The sequence below is a fragment of the Camellia sinensis genome, chromosome 4, assembly GCF_055761805.1.
Source record: "Camellia sinensis isolate YWXY chromosome 4, ASM5576180v1, whole genome shotgun sequence".
Classification (NCBI taxonomy): domain Eukaryota; kingdom Viridiplantae; phylum Streptophyta; class Magnoliopsida; order Ericales; family Theaceae; genus Camellia; species Camellia sinensis.
This window is the reverse complement of record NC_138964.1, coordinates 167,962,612-167,986,375: the sequence shown is the minus strand read 5'-3', so window position 1 is coordinate 167,986,375 and position 23,764 is coordinate 167,962,612. Positions and strand designations below refer to the sequence as shown.

Sequence of the window (23,764 nt, the reverse complement as noted above, 5' to 3'; positions counted from 1 at the left end):
CAACACCCTCATAGCCGCCGAAGTTGACAAACTCCTCGAGGCCCAGTTCATCAAAAATGTGGACTATCCTAGGTGGTTGTCCAACGTGGTCCTCGTCCGCAAACACAATGGCAAATGGCGGCTCTGTGTCGACTACTCTAACCTGAACCGAGCTTGTCCCAAAGACAGTTACCCCCTTCCCCGCATAGATTTGCTGGTCGACGCCACGGCCGGTCATCAAATGCTCAGCTTCGTGGATGCCTTCTCTGGGTACAACCAAATTCTGATGCACACATCCGACCAGGAGCACACATCATTTATCACCGACCGAGGTACCTACCACTACTGTGTAATGCCGTTCAGATTGAAAAATGCCGGGGCCACTTATCAGCGGCTGGTTAACGCCATTTTCCACCACCAAATAGGTCGGAATATGGAAGTCTACATCGACGACATGCTAGTCAAAAGCAAATACTCCTCCGATCACCTTGCTGACTTACGTGAGACCTTCGCCACCTTGCGCAAGTACCAGATGAAGCTCAACCCAAAGAAGTGCGCCTTTGGCGTAGGGTCTGGCAAATTTTTGGGCTTTATGGTCAATCAGCGCGGCATCGAAGCTAACCCTGAGAAGATCAAGGCCTTGGTTGAGATGCAGTCGCCTAGGACGGTCAAAGAAGTTCAGAGACTCACGGGCCGAGTGGCGGCCCTCAACCCGTTCATCTCCCGTGCGACAGATAAGTGCTTGCCCTTCTTCAAAGTTCTTCGGCAGACTTTTGAATGGACAGCTGAATCCGAAGAGGCTTTCCAACAGTTAAAGCAATGCATGGCCAACCCCCCATTCTTTCCCAAGCAATCACGGGCGAACCCCTCTTCCTCTACCTAGCGGTATCGGAAACCACAGTCAGTGCAGCTCTCCTTAGAGAAGATGGCTCAATCCAACGGCCGGTCTATTACATCAGTTGGGCTCTCAGGGGCGCGGAGCAGAACTACCCCTTGCTGGAAAAACTGTCCCTGGCCTTGGTCATTGCCTCCAGACGACTCCGCCCATATTTCTAAGTTCACTCCATTGTGGTCCTCACCGACCAACCCCTGAAGAAGGTCATGCAGTAACCAGAGCTCTCAGGTAGACTGATGCAGTGGTCCGTAGAACTCAGCCAGTTCGACATCTCTTACCGCCCTCGGACAGCAATTAAGGGGCAGGCCGTAGCTGACTTCATTATGGAGTTCACCAAGCCGACCCCGACCACAACACCTCCGCCCCTACCAACTCCACCAGAGCCAGAAGATCCTCATTCTTGGACTCTTAATGTCGACGGATCATCCCGAAGAGAAGGAAGCAGTGCCGGCCTCATCCTCACCTCTCCTGAGGGCGGCTACTTCAAATGTGCCCTCCGTTTCTTGTTTGAAGCAAGCAACAATGAAGCCGAGTACGAGGCATTAATAGCAGGACTCCACATCGCCAAGGACATAGGGGTTAGCCACCTCCGAGTTTTCAGCGACTCCCAACTCGTCGTCGGTCAGATGACGGGAGACTTTGATGCCAAGGACGACACGATGCGAGCTTACAGAGACCTGGCACTCCCCCTCGCTCGCCTCTTCAATACCTTCCACATCAGGCATATTCCTCGGGCAGAAAACTCCAAAGCAGATGAGATGGCTCAGTTGGCTTCTGCTGACCATCCCACTCTCAGCCATGATGTCCGCGTTGAATATCTACGCCACCCGGCCGTTTCACCCGATCTACAAGCTATACAACACATTCAAAATGAACCTATCCCTTGGGCATCCGACATCCTCCTATTCTTAACCACAGGAGCACTCCCAGATGACCAGCAGCAGGCTTCCAAAATCCGATCCCGAGCGTCCAATTATGTCATTATCGACGATATATTGTACAAACGCGGCTTCTCCCGGCCATATCTACGATGCCTCAATCCAGCGCAAGCAACTTACGTAATGCAGGAGATCCATGAGGGGATTTGTGGTAATCACTCAGGAGGCAGGTCCCTTGCCCAGAAGATTCTCCGTACTAGGTACTTTTGGCCAACTCTCAATCAGGATGCGACCGACTTCGTCCTCAAATGCGATAAACGTCAACGCTTCGCCAACATCCCTCACGCCCCTCCTACAGAGTTAATCACACTCTGCAGCCCTTATCCGTTTGCCAAGTGGGTGATCGACCTGGTCGGTCCGCTTCCCACCGGTCGAGGTCAGACCAAGTTCGCGATCGTTGCCATTGATTACTTCACCAAGTGGGTCGAGGCTGAACCCCTTGCCACAATCACCGAGCGGAACACCACCAGGTTTATCTGGCAATTGATCATTTGCCGATTTGGCATCCCTCAAGCCATCATCTCTGATAATGGCAAACAATTCGATAACGCGAAGTACAGAAAATTTTGTGCAGATCTCCACATCCAACCGTGCTTCTCCTCCCCCGGTCACCCCCAAGCAAACGGCCAAGTTGAGGTCACCAACCGTTCCCTTCTGAAAATCATCAAAACCAAGCTCGAAGCTGCTAAAGGCCTTTGGGCTGAGGAACTGCCAAATGTACTCTGGGCTTACCGAACCACCGCTTGCACTCCCACTGGTGAAACCCCTTTTTGCTTAACATATGGCGCTGAGGCGGTTATTCCGGTAGAAGTCGGTTTGCCCACCCCCAGGATTTTACATCCGGATCTGGCCGCAGCAGAAGAACTCCACCGAACAGAATTGGACCTCGTCGAGGAGCTCAGAGAGACCGCTGCTGTTAGATTGGCTTCGTACCAGCAGAAAATGAGAACACACTACAACCGCCGAGTCCGACCACGAGAGTTCTCCGTAGGGGACCTTGTCTTACGAGAAGTGACTCTTGCTACAAAGAATCCAACCGAGGGCAAACTGGCAGCCAAATGGGAGGGGCCCTACGTTGTGAAAACCCGACCACGACCAGGCACTTACCGACTTCAAGACATGGAAGGCCGAGACCTGCCCCATCCCTGGAATGCGGAACATTTGAAGCGTTACTATCAATAATTCGTACTTTTGTATTGACAATATCGTTGTATTCCCCTTTTTATACATAATGCAAACTCCGCCTGGTGATTTCGGTTTTCATAATTCAACTGTCTCTATGTCGCTCCCATAACTTTTTCACTTGCAGCATTTCAAAAGCCTCGGCCATACCGAGCACTTCAAAAGCCTCGGCCAGACCGAGCACTTCAAAGCCTCGGCCAGACCGAGCACTTCAAAGGCCTCAGCAAGACTGCGCACTTCAAAGGCCTCAGCAAGACCGAGCACTTCAAAAGCCTCGGCCAGACCGAGCACTTCAAAGTCTCGGCCAGACCGAGCATTTCAAAGGCCTCAGCAAGACTGAGCACTTCAAAAGCCTCGGCCAGACCGAGCACTTCAAAATCCTCGGCCAGACCGAGCACTTCAAAAGCCTCGGCCAGACCGAGCACTTCAAAGGCCTCAGCAAAACGGAGCACTTCAAAGGCCTCAGCAAGACTGAGCACTTCAAAAGCCTCGGCCAGACCGAGCACTTCAAAAGCCTCGGCCAGACCGAGCACTTCAAAAGCCTCGGCCAGACCGAGCACTTCAAAGGCCACAGCAAGACCGAGCACTTCAAAGGCCTCAGCCAGACCGAGCATTTCAACAGCCTCAGCCTGACTGAGCACTTCAACGCCAAGTAGAACCACATTTTCAACACTTAGTCACATTCTGAAGCTTCTTCACAGTTCCAGGACCACGTCTTTACCCAGTTAAATTCTCCACATACTCTCACGTATTACATTTACTGATCAGATTATTTGCCAACTATTTAGTTACAATTTACAACCTGCCTCCTACTCCAATTTTTCCATTATCTTTTCAATTTTTATACAACTCCAATCGCACTCCGCAGGGAGGAACTTCTAACTTATATTTTTATTGACCCAATCTTTATGACCAGTTTTAATTACAACATTTCATTCATGCTGGCAACATAAGCAAAATACACAAAATTCAACTGACTACACATTCATCCATTACAATTAAATAATCTTTGTACACAACTTCATTACAGTTAAATTCTCCATACCTTCATTCATTCACTCATTCCTTTACAATGTGTTTACAAGTTTAAAAAAAAAAAAAAAAAAAACACAGAGCACACCCAGTTTTTCTTCTCCTTGGCTACTCCTCCTCGCTAGATGCCAGATCCTCTTCTTCAACGCCTTCGTCCAGGGGGGTCTGGGCCACATCATCTTCGCCTATTGTCACACTACTAAGGTCCAAGTGTGGGAACAGCTCTTCAGCTCTACGCTTGAACATTTTCCAACCGCTGTCCCAGAACTCAGCCATTTCGTGCTTATAGAAGTCTGACTGCTGGAACCTTTCAATCACCTCTGCCTCTGTCCTGCCTCCAGTAGTCTTCCTTGATGGGCCTACCCCCCCAGACTCTTGACCAGCCAGACTCCTGGCGACAGCAGCATCCACCACCATCTGAAATTCGGGGGACCCTTTATATTGCTCCACTGCTGCGACGCATAGATCAGGGTAGGCCGCCTTTTTAGACGCCGCCTTCGCCTTCTTCTCGTCCAGCTCCCTTTGCAGGGCCCCCCTTTCAGCAGCTGCCGTCGCCCTCTCCTCTTCCACCCCCTTCCTCAGATTCTCCAGCTCCGCCGCCGCCTCCGCCTTCTCCATCTCCCACTCCCTCAGCAGCCTCCCCTTCTCCTCCTCTGCTCTGGCACGCTCCTCCCCCAACTCCTTCACCAGATCTCCAATTCTGAAGTTCGCTTCATCCTTTTGCCTAACCAACTCTTCATTGCTGGTCATGGCCTCTTCATGCCGCTCGATTGCCACGGCGCAGGCCCTCTCAGACTCTTCCAACTTTTTCTGTTCACCAGCCAATTGGAACTCCAGCGACACAACCTTACGGCGTGTGTCCTCCAGTTCCAACTTGACTGCTGGCAGATCGGCATGGGCAGTCTTCCAGTCGGCACTATCCTTCCTTAATTTGGCCAACTGGGCCCTGGCCTCCTCAGCTTTCAACTTGGCAGCCCCAGCCTTCCTAAGAAGGGCCCCCGCCAAGGTAGTTGCCTCCATTTGGGTGGAGCATAACCCTCTTAGCAGGTCGGCCTCATTATACCCAGATGCCGCGCGCAGAGCTCCCTCCTCTACAATCTTCACCAGGCGGTCTGCCCCCGCCCTGGCTGGGCCTTCTTCTCCCTACAACCTTCCAGCCACCGCGCGCGCATGATAAATCGCGGTAGCCAGACGAACCCCTCCTTCCTGGGAGTCAGGTCTCTTCTGGACCTGTTCCCCTCCGCTCGGCGCCGCCTTACTCACCCCAGCCTCCACTTGCACTGGTGGAGCAATCTCCACAACCTCCACCGTTGGGATGATCTCCACCACCTCTGGGGCGTCCTTTGCCACAGGAACCTCCACCTCCGTTGGGGCCACCTTCGCCCTCTTGGCCCCAGACTCCTCTGCAGCTTCCTCTGAGGCACTCCTCTTCTTCTTCTTTTTCTTTTTCAGAGGCTCCACCCCCTTTCTGGCTTTTACTTTTACAGGGTCTACAGGCGGCGGCCGCGGCTCAAAGCTGCTTAAGTCTTTTTCCCCCAGCGGCCTGGGGCGCGGTCGGATCCTCTCCCGCGCGATCGGTTGAGGCGGTCTGTCCCTCTGCGCCTCCATCAACTTCGCGGCCTTGGCCATAACGGCTCGATCCTCTACCTCCTGCGCTCTCCTCTTCTCCTCCAACTCCGCCCGGCCGAGGTCTCCACCTTTCGGCTGCGGCCCCAGCCCCGCCTCAAACAGTGCAGACGGCTGGACAAGATCGTCCCATTTGGCCTTCTCTCTCTCTCTCCACTCCTTCACTCTCTTCACCCTCTCTTCCGCCACCGCCCCCAGTCTCGACTCCATCGACCGGGTTGGCACCTTCCAGATGGTACGTACCCCCATTCCCCCATTAACTGCCATGAAGAACCACCGTGGCCGTCACCCCTTGATCGACGTAGGCAGCCCTGCTACCAATCCCCTCTCCATCACCGCCTGTAGGGTGACCCAAGTTTCTTGCTGACCCGACGCCTTGTAACATGAGAAGAACTCGTCTATCGTCATGGCCTCCCCCCCATTCGCCTTAGGCCACGCGCTCGCACAGGCCAGCAGAATCTTCCAGGCATTGGGCATCAATTGCCCCGGCGCTACCTCGAGGCGATTTAGTACGTCAACCACCACTTGAGGCAGTGGCAGCCTCAGCCCCCCTTTTAGCGCCTCCTCGTACAGGGAAAACTCCCCTGGCCTCACAGTAGACGGCCTTTCCCCTGATGTTGGCAGCCGTAACTCTACCTCCGCCGGAATCTGGTACCACCCCCTAATCACCTCCAAATCCGCCGCCGTGAGTGTGGACCTATCCGTCTTAGTGTGCCACTGATTTGGCTCTACCTGGTTTAATGGCTGTGGCGCCAATACCAGGACCGACGCCTGCGATTCTCCCACCGCCTCCCCCACCATTTGCACCTCCGTCCTGTATTGCGCTGCTAACTCCTCCCCATCATCATCCCCCAACGGGTCCACCCTCACATTAACTCCTTCTTCTTGTGCCATTCTAGGGTTTGCTTGCAACTCACCTCTGACGCAGGAACGAGGAAGTTCAGAAAATGCTACACAGGTATGTCGTATGCAGTGAAGGAATTAACACTTGGATATTTTGGGTTTTTGTACACAAGTAGTTGAAACGCATTATACCAACACCCCACGGTTTACCCGTATTCCATGGATCCGCATTAATTTTCGCCCGTTTCAAAACCTTTCAAATCAACCGCCAAAGCCGCATTTTCAAAACCCCACTCGTGACCTATCGTTTCATTTCTGCTCCAACGCTTCACTTCCCCCACGATATTACCACGTGTATGGCCACGATCCATTGTCCCCCCTTACCCTGTGCCCCCCCAACCCCCCCTTTTTTCCCTGTCTTTTCCATTTCAAATCATCACATGACCCCACCCTACCCCCTCTCCTTTCGAGCCCCGCGTCGTCCTGGTCGGCAAGCCCTACGGTCGACCCTTCTCACTCGGCCACCCTCGCAGTCGGTACGCCTCTCGGTCGACCCTTCTCACTCGGCCACCCTCGCGGTCGGCTCACTCGGCCACCCCTCGCGGTCGGCACGCCTCTCGGCTGACGCCTCCCGCTCGGCCACCCTCACGGTCAGCTTCTCCCGATTCAATTACCCTGGCGATCGGCATGGCTTCCTGTAGACCTTTCCATTCGGTTCGAATTTCTCTTCCTTATTACTATTCCCTTCGTTGGACTAAAGCTGCACTCGGGAATGGGGGACTACTGATATGGACAGGCCTACGAGGCGTACAGCCCACGGCAAACCGCCCCGAACCCATCGCCTCGGACCCATAGCATAACTTGATTGGCAAAGCCCAGGACAGCTGGAGTCCACCTGGACATGGAAGGCCAAGGGCATTCGGACACATGACAGATGAGACACAGGCCACATCAGCAGACAAAGATCTGCAGAGTTATTGCCACAACACATCACCATTAATGCAGCCCATCACAACATTTATTACGACAACACCTCCCTGTCAGAACAGAGCCCCCTCACCCTGAACAAGGTAAGCTACGGCACAGGCTTTCGGTGGAGAGGGGCCACGTCACAAAAGACGGTGAAATGATTACCAAAGGATATAAGCAACAAGAGAAGCACAAGAATAAGGTTAAGCTTTTTATCTCTCCATCTTCTCCCCCTACATTTTCCTGTTTTTCTTCTATTAATTCTCTCGCCGGAGGGTTCACTGGGGGACTGCCCCGTTCCCCTTTGGATTTGCTTGCAGGTCATTTGACGGAATCACCACCCGAAACCGGAACCAGAAGAACCTGGGCTAGCCTGACCCATCCACTCGGGACGGACTGTATTATCAAGAAATATTAAAATGTATATTATAGTTTAAAAAAATGGACAATATAGTTGGTTTAATGGTCTATGTAATTATTTTTTAGAATAAAAGCTTAGAGATTCAAAGTTTAAGTAATTTTTGAAAAGTGAATACTATGTGGTGTTTTAGGAAATTGGTAAAAAATTGATTTTTTTGACTTTTTAAATTTTTTGGTGGTTTATTTAGTTAAAAAAACTGACTTTTTTATAATTTTTTTTATGTAAAAAAATTAAAAAATCAAAAAATTAATTTTTTATCAAGTTATCAAATTGTCCCTGTGTATTTTGAAAGAGTTTTAGGGTCAAAAGTGTTGGGGCACATTTTTTAGCAGCACAAGTGGGTCCAAGATCTCATATATGTGATACCACCTCGGATTCTTTGTTTTGTGACATTGGTTAAATCCTAGTTAAAATATGAAGGTGGTGAAATTCTTATGGGACTGTGGTTGCTGTTGGATAAGAATTGAACATTTTGAGAAAAGATTAAACCTAATCCAATTAGGAAGAAGAATTCTAAAGAAGGAATCCTTGCAAGGCAAGTAGAGTTCTAAATGGAAAATGAATCTAAGAAGTCAGCCACTCCTATTGTACGGGGAGGAAATAATTCTCCTCGTATAATCCTGTTGACCAAGTCCACGCTCCTCCGTACGACGTCGCTTTGTCACCTGAAAACACAAACGTGAGCTAGCCGGCGGGTGTGTGCCGGAAACCTCTCCGATGCCTAAGTCAGAAAACTTGACAAATAGACAAAGCTCTAAGTTCTCAGAAAGATTGTGTTCAATTACCTCCTCCAAGGTGATGCTTGTGAGCTTTTATAAGTTTCATATGGCACAATCCTAGTAGGACTTGTATTTCTCCATGCAGAGTCCTCCTAGGATTCATACTCTTAAGGATAATGCTTATCCTTTCACACCCTCCCCCACTGCTTAAACCAAGTGGGATGGTTCTCTTTATGGCCGAACTTCCATTTGACCGAAGTAAAAATGGCTATGCCGAGCCACAAAGTAGGCCGTACTAACAGTTGTTCGGTTCTTCTTCATGCTACACCATATCTCGGTTCTCTCATACATGAACCGTGGTGTGTTCGGACCGAACCAACGACTCGACCGGTATAACTCTCAAACCGGTATGCCTCTAAGGCCGGTATAACTTCAAGTTGCTCCCAGACCGAAGTTCATTTACAATCTTCTAACCGAAGTAACTCTACCCTTCGTGAGCTGAAGTAATTTCACCTCCTTGGGCCGAAGTAACTTTGTCTTCCCAAGGCCGGAGTAACTTTGCCCTTCTGGGCCGGAATATCTATTGCGGCCTTCTTACTTAGTCCTTCGCGTTTTGGGCCTTAATGCCCAACTCCCAGCTCGGCCCAAATTTTCCCAAAAATTACCCTCTCAATCGCCCCTTAATTCCATCTGCATAGCATGATTGGGATTACCAGTCCATCAGCCGAGCTGACGTCGTTTTAAGCTATTCCAGCCGAGCTAAAAACCCTCGAATTTTTCAGCCGAGCTAATTTTACTCCGGGCCCTGTTTTGTCCGGTCAAAAACGTCTCTTCAATCATAGTGTCTGTAACGCTTCCCATTCTTATGACACGTGGCATGTTTTGATTGGTTAAGGACGGCTGTCACGCCATCTTCGTGTTTCGTGATTTTGAAACAGTTCCCGCCTTTTCTTTCCGCCTTTTTCTCTCTCTTCTTTCACAAAACAACCTCTCTTTTCCTTGAATCACTTCACCTTCCATTCTTCATTTCCTTTCTGTGTTCTTGCTGTGCTCGTGTCTCCATTGCTGCTGTTGTCTCCATCTCTAGCTTCTCTCTTATACGGGTAAACACGCCTATCCTTCTTGTTTTGCCTGTTTTTTCATCTGTTTTTGTTTTGTATGCTTTTTGCAAACATTTTTCTCCATTTGTCTGCTTTGCTTTTGTACTTTTACGAAGAAACTAGTAGAACTCCATGTATGTATGAGCTATTATGTAGAAAACCAGTCCTAGATCCAAAATCACATAGTAACCGAACTAGGATCCTGTTTGCCCCCACAGGTAGATCTCTGTAGTCAAGAACCGAACTAGAACTTAAAAGCTTCAATGGGTTACCAGAGCCTGACTCACTTTAGCCGAAATAAGACCACCACATTTTGAATATAGAAAACCAGGAACTTCGGTTGTCAACCGAACTAAGCTTTCGGGGTCAAGCCGTTCTTGGTTCCTAAACCGAACTCAGAAAGCCGCCCCTAGAAGCTTAACCGAAGTAACTTTATTCATTCCACAACTGATTTAGGCCTTGGGGCTAGACCAGCTTTCTTAGTTTTTTAGACCGAACTCAGAAAGCTACCCCTAGACAATAAACCGGTCTAATCTGCTCAAGACCGAGCTAACAAACCTTTTGATAAACCGAGGTAGAACCAGCCCACTAAGCCGAAGTAGGATTTGCATATCTTGCTTATAATTTGTAGCGCGGTCCAACGATCTGTGCTTAACCCCTTTGTTTTCTACCTTGCAGACTTAGGTTGCCCAGGCATTCCTGCGTGTGCTCAACCGAGCTACTGAGCCTAATTTTTGTACCGAAATAATTTATTCATAAATTATACAACAAATGGGTAAGTATAGATATTTAGTCGAAACCCTTGGTGGCATGGCCGAATTTAGGCAAGATTACCAGATTCCTGATGATGTCCAACTGGTGTTGGCCAAGAAAGATGCTACTCCCTGGGACAATGAAGGCTTCGTCCCTTTTACCCTTCAATCCATAATAGAAACCGACAACGGTTTCCTGTCCAACCGCTAATCTGCGAGTTTCTTAGACAGACTAGGTTGTGCCCCACCCAACTGTCCACCAATACATATCGTATTATAATGGGAATAGCCGCATTAAACCACCAAACCGGACTAAATCTTGGTCTGGCCGAGATCTTTCATCAATACTCTATTGGCTCAAAGAATGCTGGGTGGGTCTATTACCTTAGAATTCGCTGCCGCCGAGAGAAGATAATTAAACACACTCCGGACAAAGATCTTAATGATGATGATTTCTTTTGGGTCTCTGGGAACTTTGAGGATTTTCAAGCTCAAATTCCTGGCCGACCTATAAATTGGAAAATGGGAGAGCCTGGTAATTTAACTTCGGTCTTCTTCCTTGCATTTTATTTCGGTTCTTCAGTCCATTGACCGAACTAACACTTCTCTTTTTTACAGATTTTGCCCACCTCCGTTCTCTATATAGCTATCCCAACCTTGCGATTTTGCGAGCCGCACTACGGTGTCAAGAAAGGAGTTGGGCTAAGCTTCTGAACTTTGAACCGACCTACCGGTACAGCGGTCGCCGAAAAGCAAAGGTAACCGATTTTCTTCTTGAGGAAGACCCAGAACCGGACCCAACTTTGCCCGAAATAAGACTTGTTCCATTAACTGCTGAGGAAGAAATGGCAAAGAAGAGCAGAGTCAGGGCCCTTCTAACTTCAACAACCAGAGCCGAAGTACAACCATCCGTCGAGGCACAGCCTGCCGTTGTGGCCCTCCCTTCTCAGCAGCCTTCTACATCTCGACCTTCCAAACGCGCCCGACCTACATCGACCGAACAGCAACTTGTCGATGAGGTTGAATCCATCCCCCAGAGCCCTCAACCTTCCCCTCAACCGGAGCAAACTGACCGAGCTGAATCTCCAAAGTGGGCTCCGCCGCTGACCTTCAACGAGCGAAACATCAAAGCCATTGACTCGGTCGTAGCCGAAAAAGACCACCAACTGGCCTTTAACCTGGCCAAAAGTGTGTGCCTCCCCAAGGACATGGAGCACCACTTGAAGCAGCTGAACACCGAAATGAAATCAATTCGGTCTGCTTCCAAGTCCATGATCTTGGTAAGTAGCTCTGTTGTTTTTTCTGTCTAAATTTTTCCAACTTTTACTTCGGCTGAGAAGAAATCTTTGTTTTGCCAGGCCTTGCAAAAGAACAATATCACTTATAGGAAAGTCCAAGAACTCCGCAAGACCACAAGGCAAGCGATGGCGGAAACCGAAGCGAAGGCGGCCGAACTAGTGGAGGCCGAAAGGAGAATGACCGAGCTTCAAACGGAGAACGGCCGACTTGCCGAGCTGGTTAACTCGGCTGAAGCGGAGAAGCAAAAAACGGCCATTGTAATGAAAGACAAATATCTGCGCGAGCTGCTGAAGCTAGAGAAGAGAAAAGACGCCGAAATAAATGAACTAAAAAAGAACATGGAGGCGGCCGAAAAGGAGGGGTACAAGCGAGGTTACAAGGAGGCAGAGGAGGCCTATGTCAAACAATGCGACGCCGCCAAGGAGCTTTTCTTCAAGTGCGGCTGGAGGGCTGCTGTGGAGAAGCTCGGTCATGATGAACAGACCGAGGTTTTCGACCCTCCAGCGTACTTTATACCGAAGTCTCTTGCGGCGTATGCAGATGCCTTGCAACAAGAGTTCCTGGAGGACTCTGACACTGATGACTCCTCTGCTCCTGAAGACATTCCGGTTGTTGGCGCCGACCCATCACTTCGGTTGGAACCCATGGTAGAGGACCTTCCTAACGAGCAGCCGAATGAAGACGTGGTTCCAACCGAAGGAATCATGGCAGCCGAGAATGAGCTTCCTCTTGAGACCGGTCTCCGAGTTGGTGATGATGCAGCTTTTGACACCGAAATAGATGAACTTTTTTCATAATTTTGCACTCTGTTCTTTGTAACCGAACTAAGTCCCTTTGTAATGACTTTTCTTGCAATGAAAATTTTACTTCTCTTATTCCGGTTGTTGTGTGTATGCTTGCATTTGTAATGTCTTCTATTACCCCAACTTCTATTTCGGTTTTGGCTTTTTAATCTATGCTTACCAGCCAACCACTCCTTAGCCGATATACTTACTTCGGCTAAGGAGTACAAAGTGTTTGGTTAATTCCAGCCAACCACTCTTCAGTCATGCACTTACTTCGGCTGAAGGGTAACAAGAGTTGGTTTATTCCAGCCAACCACTCTTCAGCCACACTTACTTCGGCTGAAGAGTAACAAGAGTTGGTTTATTCCAGCCAACCACTCTTCAGTCATGCACTTACTTCGGCTGAAGAGTAACAAGAGTTGGTTTATTCCAGCCAACCACTCTTCGGCCATGCACTTACTTCGGCTGAAGAGTAACAAGAGTTGGTTTATTCCAGCCAACCACTCTCCAGCCATGCACTTACTTCGGCTGAAGAGTAACAAGAGTTGGTTTATTCCAGCCAACCGCTCTTCAGCCTTGCACTTACTTCGGCTGAAGAGTAACAAGAGTTGGTTTATTCCAGCCAACCACTCTTCAGCCGTGCACTTACTTCGGCTGAAGAGTAACAAGAGTTGGTTTATTCCAGCCAACCACTCTTCAGCCGTGCACTTACTTCGGCTGAAGAGTAACAAGTGTTGGTTTATTCCAGCCAACCACTCTTCAGCCGTGCACTTACTTCGGCTGAAGAGTAACAAGTGTTGGTTTATTCCAGCCAACCACTCTTCAGCCGTGCACTTACTTCGGCTGAAGAGTAACAAGTGTTGGTTTATTCCAGCCAACTATTGAAGTTAGTTTTTCCAGCTAACTTATAGTATTTGGTTATTCCGACCAAATGTCCTGCAGCCTGGATCCTTATCCTGGGCTTAGGAAGGGTGTTGGTTTAATCCAGCCAACCTCTAAGTTAGTTTTTCCAGCTAACTTAGAATAGAATGTTTGCAATATACTTAAGTCTTGAAAGCTAACTTTTACAAAGAGTAATTTGTGCTAAAAAGAATTTCTCATTTTATTGAAGGGAGAGAAAATTACATATGTTTGAAAAAGAAAAGCTATAAGTAAAATAACTTGAGATTGGTCGTATTCCATGGCCTGGGGATTGCCTTGCCATCCTTGTCTTCTAGGTGGTATGCCCCTTTGCCTGCTAATCCAACCACCTTATAAGGACCTTCTCAATTTGGGCCTAACTTGCCGTCTCCTGGGATCAAGGTATTTCCCATTACTTTGCGTAGTACCCAATCCCCAATCTTGAATTGTCTCGGATGGACCTTTTTGCTGTATTTTCTGATTAACTCTCGTTGGTATGAGGCGATGTGGACTAGTGCTCTTTCTCTTCTTTCTTCTGCAAGGTTGAGTTCTAAGGCTATGGCTTCTCCATTTAAGTCTGGATCAAAATTTTCTCTTCGAATTGTGGGGAGGTCAACTTCTAGTGGGATCACTGCCTCCATTCCATAGGCTAAGGAGAATGGTGTTTCTCCAGTTGATCGCCGAGGTGTGGTGCGGTAAGCCCATAATACGTGAGGAAGTTCATCCGCCCACTTGCCTTTTGCTTTCTCTAGCCTTTTCTTTAGTCCATCCAAGACGACTTTATTCGATGCTTCAGCTTGTCCATTCACTTGAGGATATGCCGGCGTGGAATTGTAGAACTCTGTCTTGTATTCTTCACAAAAGCTTCTGAAGATTTTGCCGTCGAACTGAGTTCCATTGTCTAAGATCAGTGCTTTTGGTATGCCAAACCGAGTGATGATATTCTGCCAGACAAACTTCTTCACATCTTTTTCTTTGATTGATGCCAATGCTTCTGCTTCCACCCACTTTGTGAAGTAGTCTGTTGCTGCGAGAAAGAATTTTCTACCCCCGGGTGTTGTTGGAAGTGGTCCTACTATGTCTAAGCCCCACATTGCGAAAGGCCATGGGCTAGTTAAGGGTAGGAGTTCTCTTGCTGGTTGATGTATTTGGTGCGCGAATTTCTGGCATTTTTCAGACTTCTTTACATATTTCTCTGAGTCTGCTTGCATATATGGCCACCAATATCCTTGCGAAATAGCCCTGTAAGCGAGCGATCTTCCCCCTTGATGACTTCCGCATACTCCTTCGTGTATTTCGAACAGGAATGCTTCTACTTTGCTGGGATGAACGCACTTGAGGTAAGGCCCAGAGAATGACTTCTTGTATAATGCCAACGATGGAGATAGCCAAAATCGCTGCGACTTTGCCCTTATTCTGTTGGCTTCTTTTTTCTCTTCTGGAAGGATGCCGTCTTTTAGGAACAGGATGATAGGATCCATCCAAGAAGGGCCTAATTCTGTGCAACATACTTCTTCTGCTTCGGGGTCTTCTATGCTTGGTCTTGGTAAGAAGTCGATGAGTAATGGATGAGGGATTGATGTATCTGCCATTGAGGCCAGGCCTGCTAGCTCATCCGCTCGGCTGTTTTCTTCCCTGCCAATTTGTTCTATCCTTACCACATCAAACTTCTTGATCTCCGTTCTGACTAACTCTTGATACTTGGCCATTCTGTCATCCTTTGCTTCGTATTCGCCAGAAATTTGGTTTACCACCAGCAGAGAGTCACTGTATACCATTATTTCGGTTGCTTTCATGAAGTATGCTGATTTGAGTCCTGCGAGAAGCGCCTCATACTCCGCTTCATTGTTGGATGCTGGGAAGCCAAGGTTGATTGCTTGCTCTATAACCAGGCCGTCTGGAGAGATGAGGACTATGCCAAGCCCTGCACCATGTCGGTTGGATGCTCCATCCACAAAGAGCTTCCACATCTCTCCAACGAATAGTTTCCAGCAAGTGGAAGGATCAGACGATGCCATGGGGTCAAGGATGGTGTTTTCTTCAAGGTCCATGTTGGCTGTCTGTCCTTCGTCCTCTGTTTGAACTATTGGTGAGCCTTTGTTTGTTTCTTCCTTGTTGTCCTTAGTATGGTCTGCCTTGGTGCTTGATTGACTACCTTCCACTAGGGGTTGCGCTATTCCGGCGTCAACTTCTGTCCCTAGTTCGGTTGTGTCAGTCAGGTCGACTGGGCAGATATGATGACTTCCAGGAGTAAATTCTGCGACAAAGTCTGCCAAAGATTGGGCTTTTATTGCGGTCTTGGGTTGGAACTTAATGTCGAATTGTCCCAATTCCACTGCCCACTTTAAGATTCGCCCACTAAAGTTCGCCCTTTCAAATAGAGCTTTTAGTGGAAAGGCCGTGAGGACGACTATGGTGTGGGCGTGAAAGTAGTGCGCTAATTTTCTGGATGCCATCATTAATGCTAATGCTAATTTCTCCAACGGCAAGTACCTTGTTTCGGCTCCCAATAATGTCTTGCTGACATAAAAGATGGGCAAGTGTTGTATTCCTTCTGCACGAACCAACACTGCGCTGACTGCGTACTGAGAGACTGCCAGGTACAAAAAGAGTTCTTCACCAGGTACTGGAGTAACAAGTAGTGGTGGGGAAGACATGTATTCCTTCAAGCTTTCCAGAGCTCGGTCGCATTCTTCATCCCACTCAAACTTGGCCTTTAAAGCTTGGAAGAACGGTCGTAGTCTATCCGACGACCTGCTTATGAACCGGTTGAGTGCAGCCGCCATACCAGTGAGATGCTGCACTTCTTTGACTGAGTTTGGTCTCTCCAACTCCTGGATTGCTTTGATCTGAGAGGGGTCGGCTTCTATACCTCGGTTGGTCACCAGGAAGCCTAAAAATTTGCCAGATCCAACTCCGAATGCGCATTTGGACGCATTTAGGCGTAGCTTGTGTTTCTTCAGGATCTGGAACATCTTGCCTAGGTCTTTAAGATGGTCATTCTCATCCTTGCTTTTGACCACCATGTCGTCGATGTAAGCCTCCATTGTTCTGCCTAACAATGGTTCGAACATCTTGGTGACCATCCTTTGGAATGTCGCCCCAGCGTTCTTTAGGCCAAAGGGCATGACCTTGTAGCAATATAACCCCCTTGGTGTTGTGAAGGAGGTGACCTCTTGGTCTGGTTCATGCATGGCGATCTGGTGGTAGCCTCTGTATGCATCCAGGAAGCTAAGACGGTTATGCCCTGCCGTTAGGTCCACTAGTTGATCTATCCTTGGTAGAGGAAAGCTATCTTTTGGGCACGCCTTGTTGACTGTTTTGTAGTCGACGCAGACACGCCATTTACCATTCTTTTTTGGCACTACGACTGTGTTGGAGATCCACCTTGGGTAGTGCACTTCCCTTATTGCTCCTGCCTCCAGCAGGTTGCCTACCTCTTCTGCCACTATCTCGGCGTGGTGGAGTGCCGATCTGCGTGTGCGTTGAATGACAGGTCTGGCGGATGGGTGGACATTGAGTTGGTGACTGATGAAGTTTGGATCAATGCCTGGCATGTCGTAAGGTGTCCAGGCAAACACTTCGATATTAGAGGTCAGGAATTCCAAGACCTCTAATCTCTCAGTGCTGGACAATGATGAGCCAAGCAAGAAGAACTTATCCGGGTTCTTCTCATCTATTTTTACTTCCACCAAGTCCTCCACCGCTTTCTGATCAGCTTCTTTACCGACGTCCGCGAATAGTTCATTACTCTCTGGTTCTTCCACCGAATGAACGTATCCTTTGGCAGCTCGACTTCCATTCGCTGTGGCGAAGCATTGTTTTGACATGATCTGATCGCCATAGACTTCTTCAATTATACCGGCGTCATTGGGGAACCGCATTACCTGATGGTATGATGACGCTACCGAACGCATGGCATGCAGCCATGTTCTGCCCAGGATGATGTTGTAGGTGGAGGGGACCTTCAATACCCAGAACTCCACTTGTTTTGTTACACTTCCTGCTCTGACTGGAAGGATTATTTAGCCGACAGGCCACTCTGGCATGGAGTTGAATCCAATCAGGGGAGAAACTGCAGGTGCCAAGTCTTTGTCTTGCAGTTTCAGTTGCTTGAATGTGTCGTAATACATGATCTCACATGAACTACCCTGGTCAATCAGAATCCTCTTGACGTCAAAATCCTTGACTCGGAGAGTGACAACCAGGGCATCATTATGGGGGCAGTAAATTCGTTCCAAGTCCTTATCCGAAAAGGACATGACGTTTGTTGCCTCTGTCCTCCCCTTCTTGATGGCAGGTTGGGCACTTAATACTTCCCTAAAGTGCTCAGCCTTCTTGATTGAACCTCTGAGCTCGCATACGCGCTCAGGTTCAAAAACTCCATGAATTACATTGATAATGCCTTGAGGTGGTGCATCGTCTGGCATTCTATTGGGATGGTCATTATGATCTTGGGGGGCCGGTTGCGCTCCTCCTTCAATGTATTTGTCCAAGTGGCCTGCTGCCACTAATTCTTCCAAGTGCTGTCTCAGTGGCGTGCAATTCTCAGTTCGGTGCCCCTTTTCTTTGTGGAAGGTGCACCGCGATCTGTCATCGTAATTCTTCTGAGCTTCCCCTAGCTTGGCTGGCCACTTGACAAATGGCTCGTCTTTTATTTCGCTCAGAATCCGATATATTGGTTTTTTGAACACCGTTGTTATGGCAGTGCGGATCCTCAACCATCTTTTGTCTGGGTCTTCTCCGTTATCTCGTCTGCCACGCCCGTTTTTATTCTGTCGATCTACTGTATTGACCTTTGCTGAGGCCTTCTTTTCTGGTACCGTGGTTGCACTAGTTTTCGCTTTTGCACGTGCACCATCCTCTTCTACCCTGATGTGCTGATGCACTCTCTCCATCAGGGCCTCCATGGTGAGGGGTGGCGTCATGGTAATTGAATCCCTCAGTCGGTTCCCTACTGGTAGGCCTCTTTTATATTGCGCAATGGCTAGATTGGTGGGGCAGTCTCCAATCTGGTTGAATGTCTCCCAGTAGCGACTGTTGTAAGATCTGAGGGTATCTTTTTCACCCATGTCGATGGAGAGTAACTGGTCTATCTCCACCGGTGTTTTAGTATTTGTCCGAAACCTTGTTACGAACGCTTCCGCCAGTTGAGCCCAGGAGGCTATGCTGCCTTCTGGGAGTTTCTCGAACCAAGTCAAGCCTAGGTCGCCAAGACTTGACGGGAAGAGTATGCACATTAAGGCCTCGTTTCGCCTGTACACAGCCATGACTTGGCGAAAGTGGCTCAAGTGTGAATACGGGTCCGTCTTCCCTTCATATGTATTGAATTTCGGCTGAAGGAAGCCTGATGGTAGGGGTGCGTTTTCGATCGCTGGGACAAACGGCGAAGTCTGTAGTCTTGCCAATGCCTTGTCCGTTGGTTCGTAGGCCGGTCGCGGTATTGGCATTCCAACCTCGACGCTTCCATGCGTCCGAGGAGCCAACCGTTGTAAGGCCGAAACTCGGTGTGGATCTCTTGCCCTGGCATCCTCCTTGCATCGTGCTTTTTCTTCTAGCACGGTTCGTAAGTCGGATGACCTGGGCAGCTCTGTTTGTCTGGATCTGGTTTGGTGTGAATGTGAAGGCCAATACGTGCTTCCTTCAGTGTATGATCTTTCGGATCTCGTCCTCTCAGACCTGGAGTGACGAGTTCTTGAAGATAAGGAGTGAGTGTCGCCTGTCCTGAGGCTTTTGCTCTCTCCTTGGGAGGGTGTAGTATTCCTACTACGATTCTCTGAGTGGCGAGGGGGCGTCTTGTGCTTGCGCCCCTCTCCTGTCGCCACATCTTTAGTCTTCATCTGGCGTTTCAAAGCCTCTATGTCCGCCGCCATCCTTCGAATTAGTTCATCCTGTTCCTTTACGCGATCTTCCAGGGCTTGAGGATCAATCCTCCTCCTTTGTCTGTCGGGACTTTGAGAGTGACGAGGGCTGCCATTCCGCCTTCCCCTGCCACTCCTCCTGGAATTATGTTGTTGGGGCTCCAAGTCCGCCATGGGAGGGACAGCAGGTAATCCTTCACGCCTCGCGCCCCCTTCTGGAGTTAGTCCGTCGACGGCGGACTGCGGCAAGTCTTCAATGTGTGCCATTGAATGAGAAAAGGAGAAGCTTAGTCAAGAGGTTTTTGTTCTTGTCTGTTCTTCCCACAGACGGCGCCAATTGTACTGGGAGGAAATAATTCTCCTCGTATAATCCTGTTGACCAAGTCCACGCTCCTCCGTACGACGTCGCTTTGTCACCTGAAAACACAAACGTGAGCTAGCCGGCGGGTGTGTGCCGGAAACCTCTCCGATGCCTAAGTCAGAAAACTTGACAAATAGACAAAGCTCTAAGTTCTCAGAAAGATTGTGTTCAATTACCTCCTCCAAGGTGATGCTTGTGAGCTTTTATAAGTTTCATATGGCATAATCCTAGTAGGACTTGTATTTCTCCATGCAGAGTCCTCCTAGGATTCATACTCTTAAGGATAATGCTTATCCTTTCACACCCTCCCCCACTGCTTAAACCAAGTGGGATGGTTCTCTTTATGGCCGAACTTCCATTTGACCGAAGTAAAAATGGCTATGCCGAGCCACAAAGTAGGCCGTACTAACAGTTGTTCGGTTCTTCTTCATGCTACACCATATCTCGGTTCTCTCATACATGAACCGTGGTGTGTTCGGACCGAACCAACGACTCGACCGGTATAACTCTCAAACCGGTATGCCTCTAAGGCCGGTATAACTTCAAGTTGCTCCCAGACCGAAGTTCATTTACAATCTTCTAACCGAAGTAACTCTACCCTTCGTGAGCCGAAGTAATTTCACCTCCTTGGGCCGAAGTAACTTTGTCTTCCCAAGGCCGGAGTAACTTTGCCCTTCTGGGCCGGAATATCTATTGCGGCCTTCTTACTTAGTCCTTCGCGTTTTGGGCCTCAATGCCCAACTCTCAGCTCGGCCCAATTTTTCCCAAAAATTACCCTCTCACCTATTATTATGCATTTGTTCTAGTAATTGATTATAGGTTTCACTATTTGTGCTATTGAATGTTCTTTAATTTTAAAGAGAGAAAGTTGCTCACTTTAATATCGGAGTGCCCATCTGAAAAAAGCTAGACGGGACACTAAAGTTTTTTTTTTTTTTTTTTTTTTAATAGGGTGTGTTTGGTTTGTTTTTGAAAGAGTGATTTTCAAAATAAAGGCTTTGTTTGGGAAGTTGCTATTTTAGTAGGTTATTTTAGTTTTTAACTATTTTAGTATGCTAAAATTTTTGTATTTGAGAAGATGATTGGATTTTTTTATGGTTGGGTGTGATGTTTGTGAGAGAAAAAGTGAAATGATTATGGGTTTGATGTGATATTTTGTCTTATTAACTATTTTAGCCTATTTTGTCTTTTTGTGAATTTTAGCCTAAATTAGGCTATTTTTTTCTTCCCAAACACCCAAAAAAAAAAAAAAAAAAATTTGAGGAGAGAGTTTAGAAATTTTTATTTGTTTGTTTGGTTGTATATTTTGAGAGTAGTTTTGGAGTTTGGAATGATTTGATATTTTATGGTAATTGAGTAGATGCTTGTGAGAGAAAAAGTGATTGAGAAGGAGAGATGAGAGAAAAAAAGTGATTGATTGATGTGTAAGAGAGAAAAAGTGATTTTGAAATTTTTTTGAGAAAAATTACAAACCAAACAAAATTTAAATTTTTTTTTTTCAAAAACAACTCTCCCAAATACAAACCAAACAAGCCCATAGATTCTCGGTAGATTCATCTAAAAGATCAATTTTGTTCTTAAATTTCTAGAAAGAAAATATTTTATTAATCGTGTGTAGTTAAGTCAGATTTAAGCACACACAGTTATTTATGGTTTTATTTTGATTACATATATATGTATTGTAAATTCATATGAAATGAATTATCAATTTAGATATGACATTCTTATATATATACTAACAATTCAGATGAAAATAAATAAAACACTTGTGATACAAATTTTTTGCCCACTTAGATTTCATTATACAATGCCAATTGAGATGAAATAAGTACAAAATTGCATTTCAATTAAAGTATCAAAGGGTGTGTTTGGTAACGTTTACGTTTTCAGTTTATATTTATAAAAATTTTATAAACTGGTTTTTGTTTATTTTTTATTTATTTTTAGAAAAACATAAACTACAAACGCGTTTGGTAATTGACAAAATGTTGAAAAAAATTAAAAAATATAAAAAAGAGTGAGAAATGGCAAGTGGCGGCGGAAGACGGTGGTGGAAAGTGATGACGGTGGGTGGTGGGTAGCTGGTGGTGGTGGGTGGTGGGTGGGTAGGTAGGTGACGGTGGCTAGTGGTAGCGAGTGGGTGGTGATGGTGGTGGCGGGTGGGTGGCGGATGGCGGGTGGTGGTGGGTGGTGGCAGGTAGGTGGCCGGTGGTGGTGGTGGGTGGGTGGGTGGGTGGGTGACGGTGGTGGTGGTGGGTGGTAGCGAGTGGGTGGTGGCAGTGGTGGTGGTAGGTGGTTGGCGGATGGTGGGTGGTGGCGGGTGGGTGGTGATGGTGGGTTGATGGGTGACGGTGATGGGTGGTGGGTGGTAGCGAGTGGGTGGTGGTGGTGGGTGGTGGTAGCGAGTGGGTGGTGGTGGTGGTGGTGCGCGGGTGGTGGGTGGTGGTGGCAGGTGGGTGGGTGGTGGGTGGTGGTGGCAAGTGGGTGGGTGGTGAGTGATGGTGGTGGTGGTGGTAGTGGTGGTAGCGAGTGGGTGGCTGGTGGTGGTGGGTGGTTTGTGGTGGATGATGTTGGCAGGTGGGTGGTGAGTGGTGGTGGCAAGTAGGTGGCGGGTGGTGGTGGCAAGCGGTGGATGGTAGTGGCGGGTGGCGGATGGATGGCAGGTGGGTGGTAGGTGGTGGTGGTGGTGGTGATGGCGGCAGCGGCGGCGAGTGGTGGGTGGTGGTGGCGAGTGGGTGGCAGGTGGATGGTGGCTGGTGGGTGGTGGTGGCAGGTGGGTGGTGGTGGGGGTTGGGTGGTGGGTGATGATGGCAGAAGACGGTAGTGGAAAATGGTGGCGGGTAGTCGCTAGTGTTGGGTGGTAAAAAAAAAAAAAACTCAAAACTCAAAATGGAAACACATTTTTTGTGTTTTCATTTTTTGGCCAAATTTATAAACTGAGACCACTTATTTATAAATTCAAAATTTTACCAAATAAGTTTTTATTTGAATTTTTAAAATTTTTATAAATATAAACAGAAAATTGAAAACGTAAGTGTAACCAAACGGCACCAAAGCATTTCTAAAGAGTCCTAGTGTGCCGCACACCATCAGGTATTCAATTGTCTCAATTAAAAAATTTAGGAATAAAGGCAAAAAAAATATTCACACCAACCCTAGAGCTTCTAAGTGGTTTGCCAACCTAAAAGCCATCCAAAGCTGCACCTAGTGCAAACATATCATAATCTGCACAATTGCACCCAACGTCCATGCATCCACACTCATCTGAATTTGTCACCCTTTGATTATTTCTCCTCTTCCTCATCGTCATCGGCATCAACATCGGCACTGGCACCGACATCGCCTCTTTTACTGTCGGAACTTTAAGCTTCATTGCTACTTGCACTGCAGGTGGCTTGATATCTTCATATACGCGTCTACTTTTTGGAACCATGACTGCCCATTTCTCAATTTCCATCTCCAGGGTCTCGGAGATAGTTTTCCATGGAATCTCAGCTCTACCCAAGAGATGTGATCCTCCAATTTTCCCAATAAAGAGTGCAGTGCTTCTCCACCGAAGTTCAAAAACAACACTTCCTCGCATCAGCATCTCCATGGAGTCTTGGGTACCCGAACACTCAAACGAGAACGTTTCATTCCAAAACAAGTTGGATTTTGATGAGATTTCTTGGCTGTCTAGTCGAACCCTGTTGTTTTTTCCTGCAGAGAGATAGCATCTGACAAACAAGTGTCCAGTGGATTTCAAATCTATGTTTTTGGCTCTAATGATTCTAAGTTCACATATAAAAGCGGAGAGATTTTGAGGAGCACCCATATTTCTAGAGAGAGAGAGAGAGAGGTTGATAAGTTATTTGGTGAAGAGATGCAGTGGGCTGGTAGAGGTATATATTGTAAGATATATAAAAAATGCAGTGGCGGTAAAAAAAGATTGAAACCATACTTTATGTGATAGAATCCGAAACGAAGAACTTTGTGAGTAAATCACGTGTTCTTTAATCACGAACTAAGAACACCCAGCAACGGGGTGATACACAGTATGAGTATCACCCACTCTAATTAGGCTTGATCGTTTTTCATATGGGAGAGAGTTAGACAGAGAGTA

The 23,764-nt window shown here is 47.7% G+C and overlaps 1 protein-coding gene across 1 annotated transcript; it reads right to left on the bottom strand.

Moving 5' to 3' along the window:
* Nucleotides 1–22,843: 22,843 nt before the first annotated feature.
* On the bottom strand, nucleotides 22,844–23,476 carry LOC114314180 (uncharacterized). Its single transcript, XM_028260647.2, has one exon. The coding sequence runs from the start codon at nucleotides 23,474–23,476 to the stop codon at nucleotides 22,844–22,846; it is 633 nt and encodes a 210-aa protein (XP_028116448.2).
* Nucleotides 23,477–23,764: the final 288 nt, after the last annotated feature.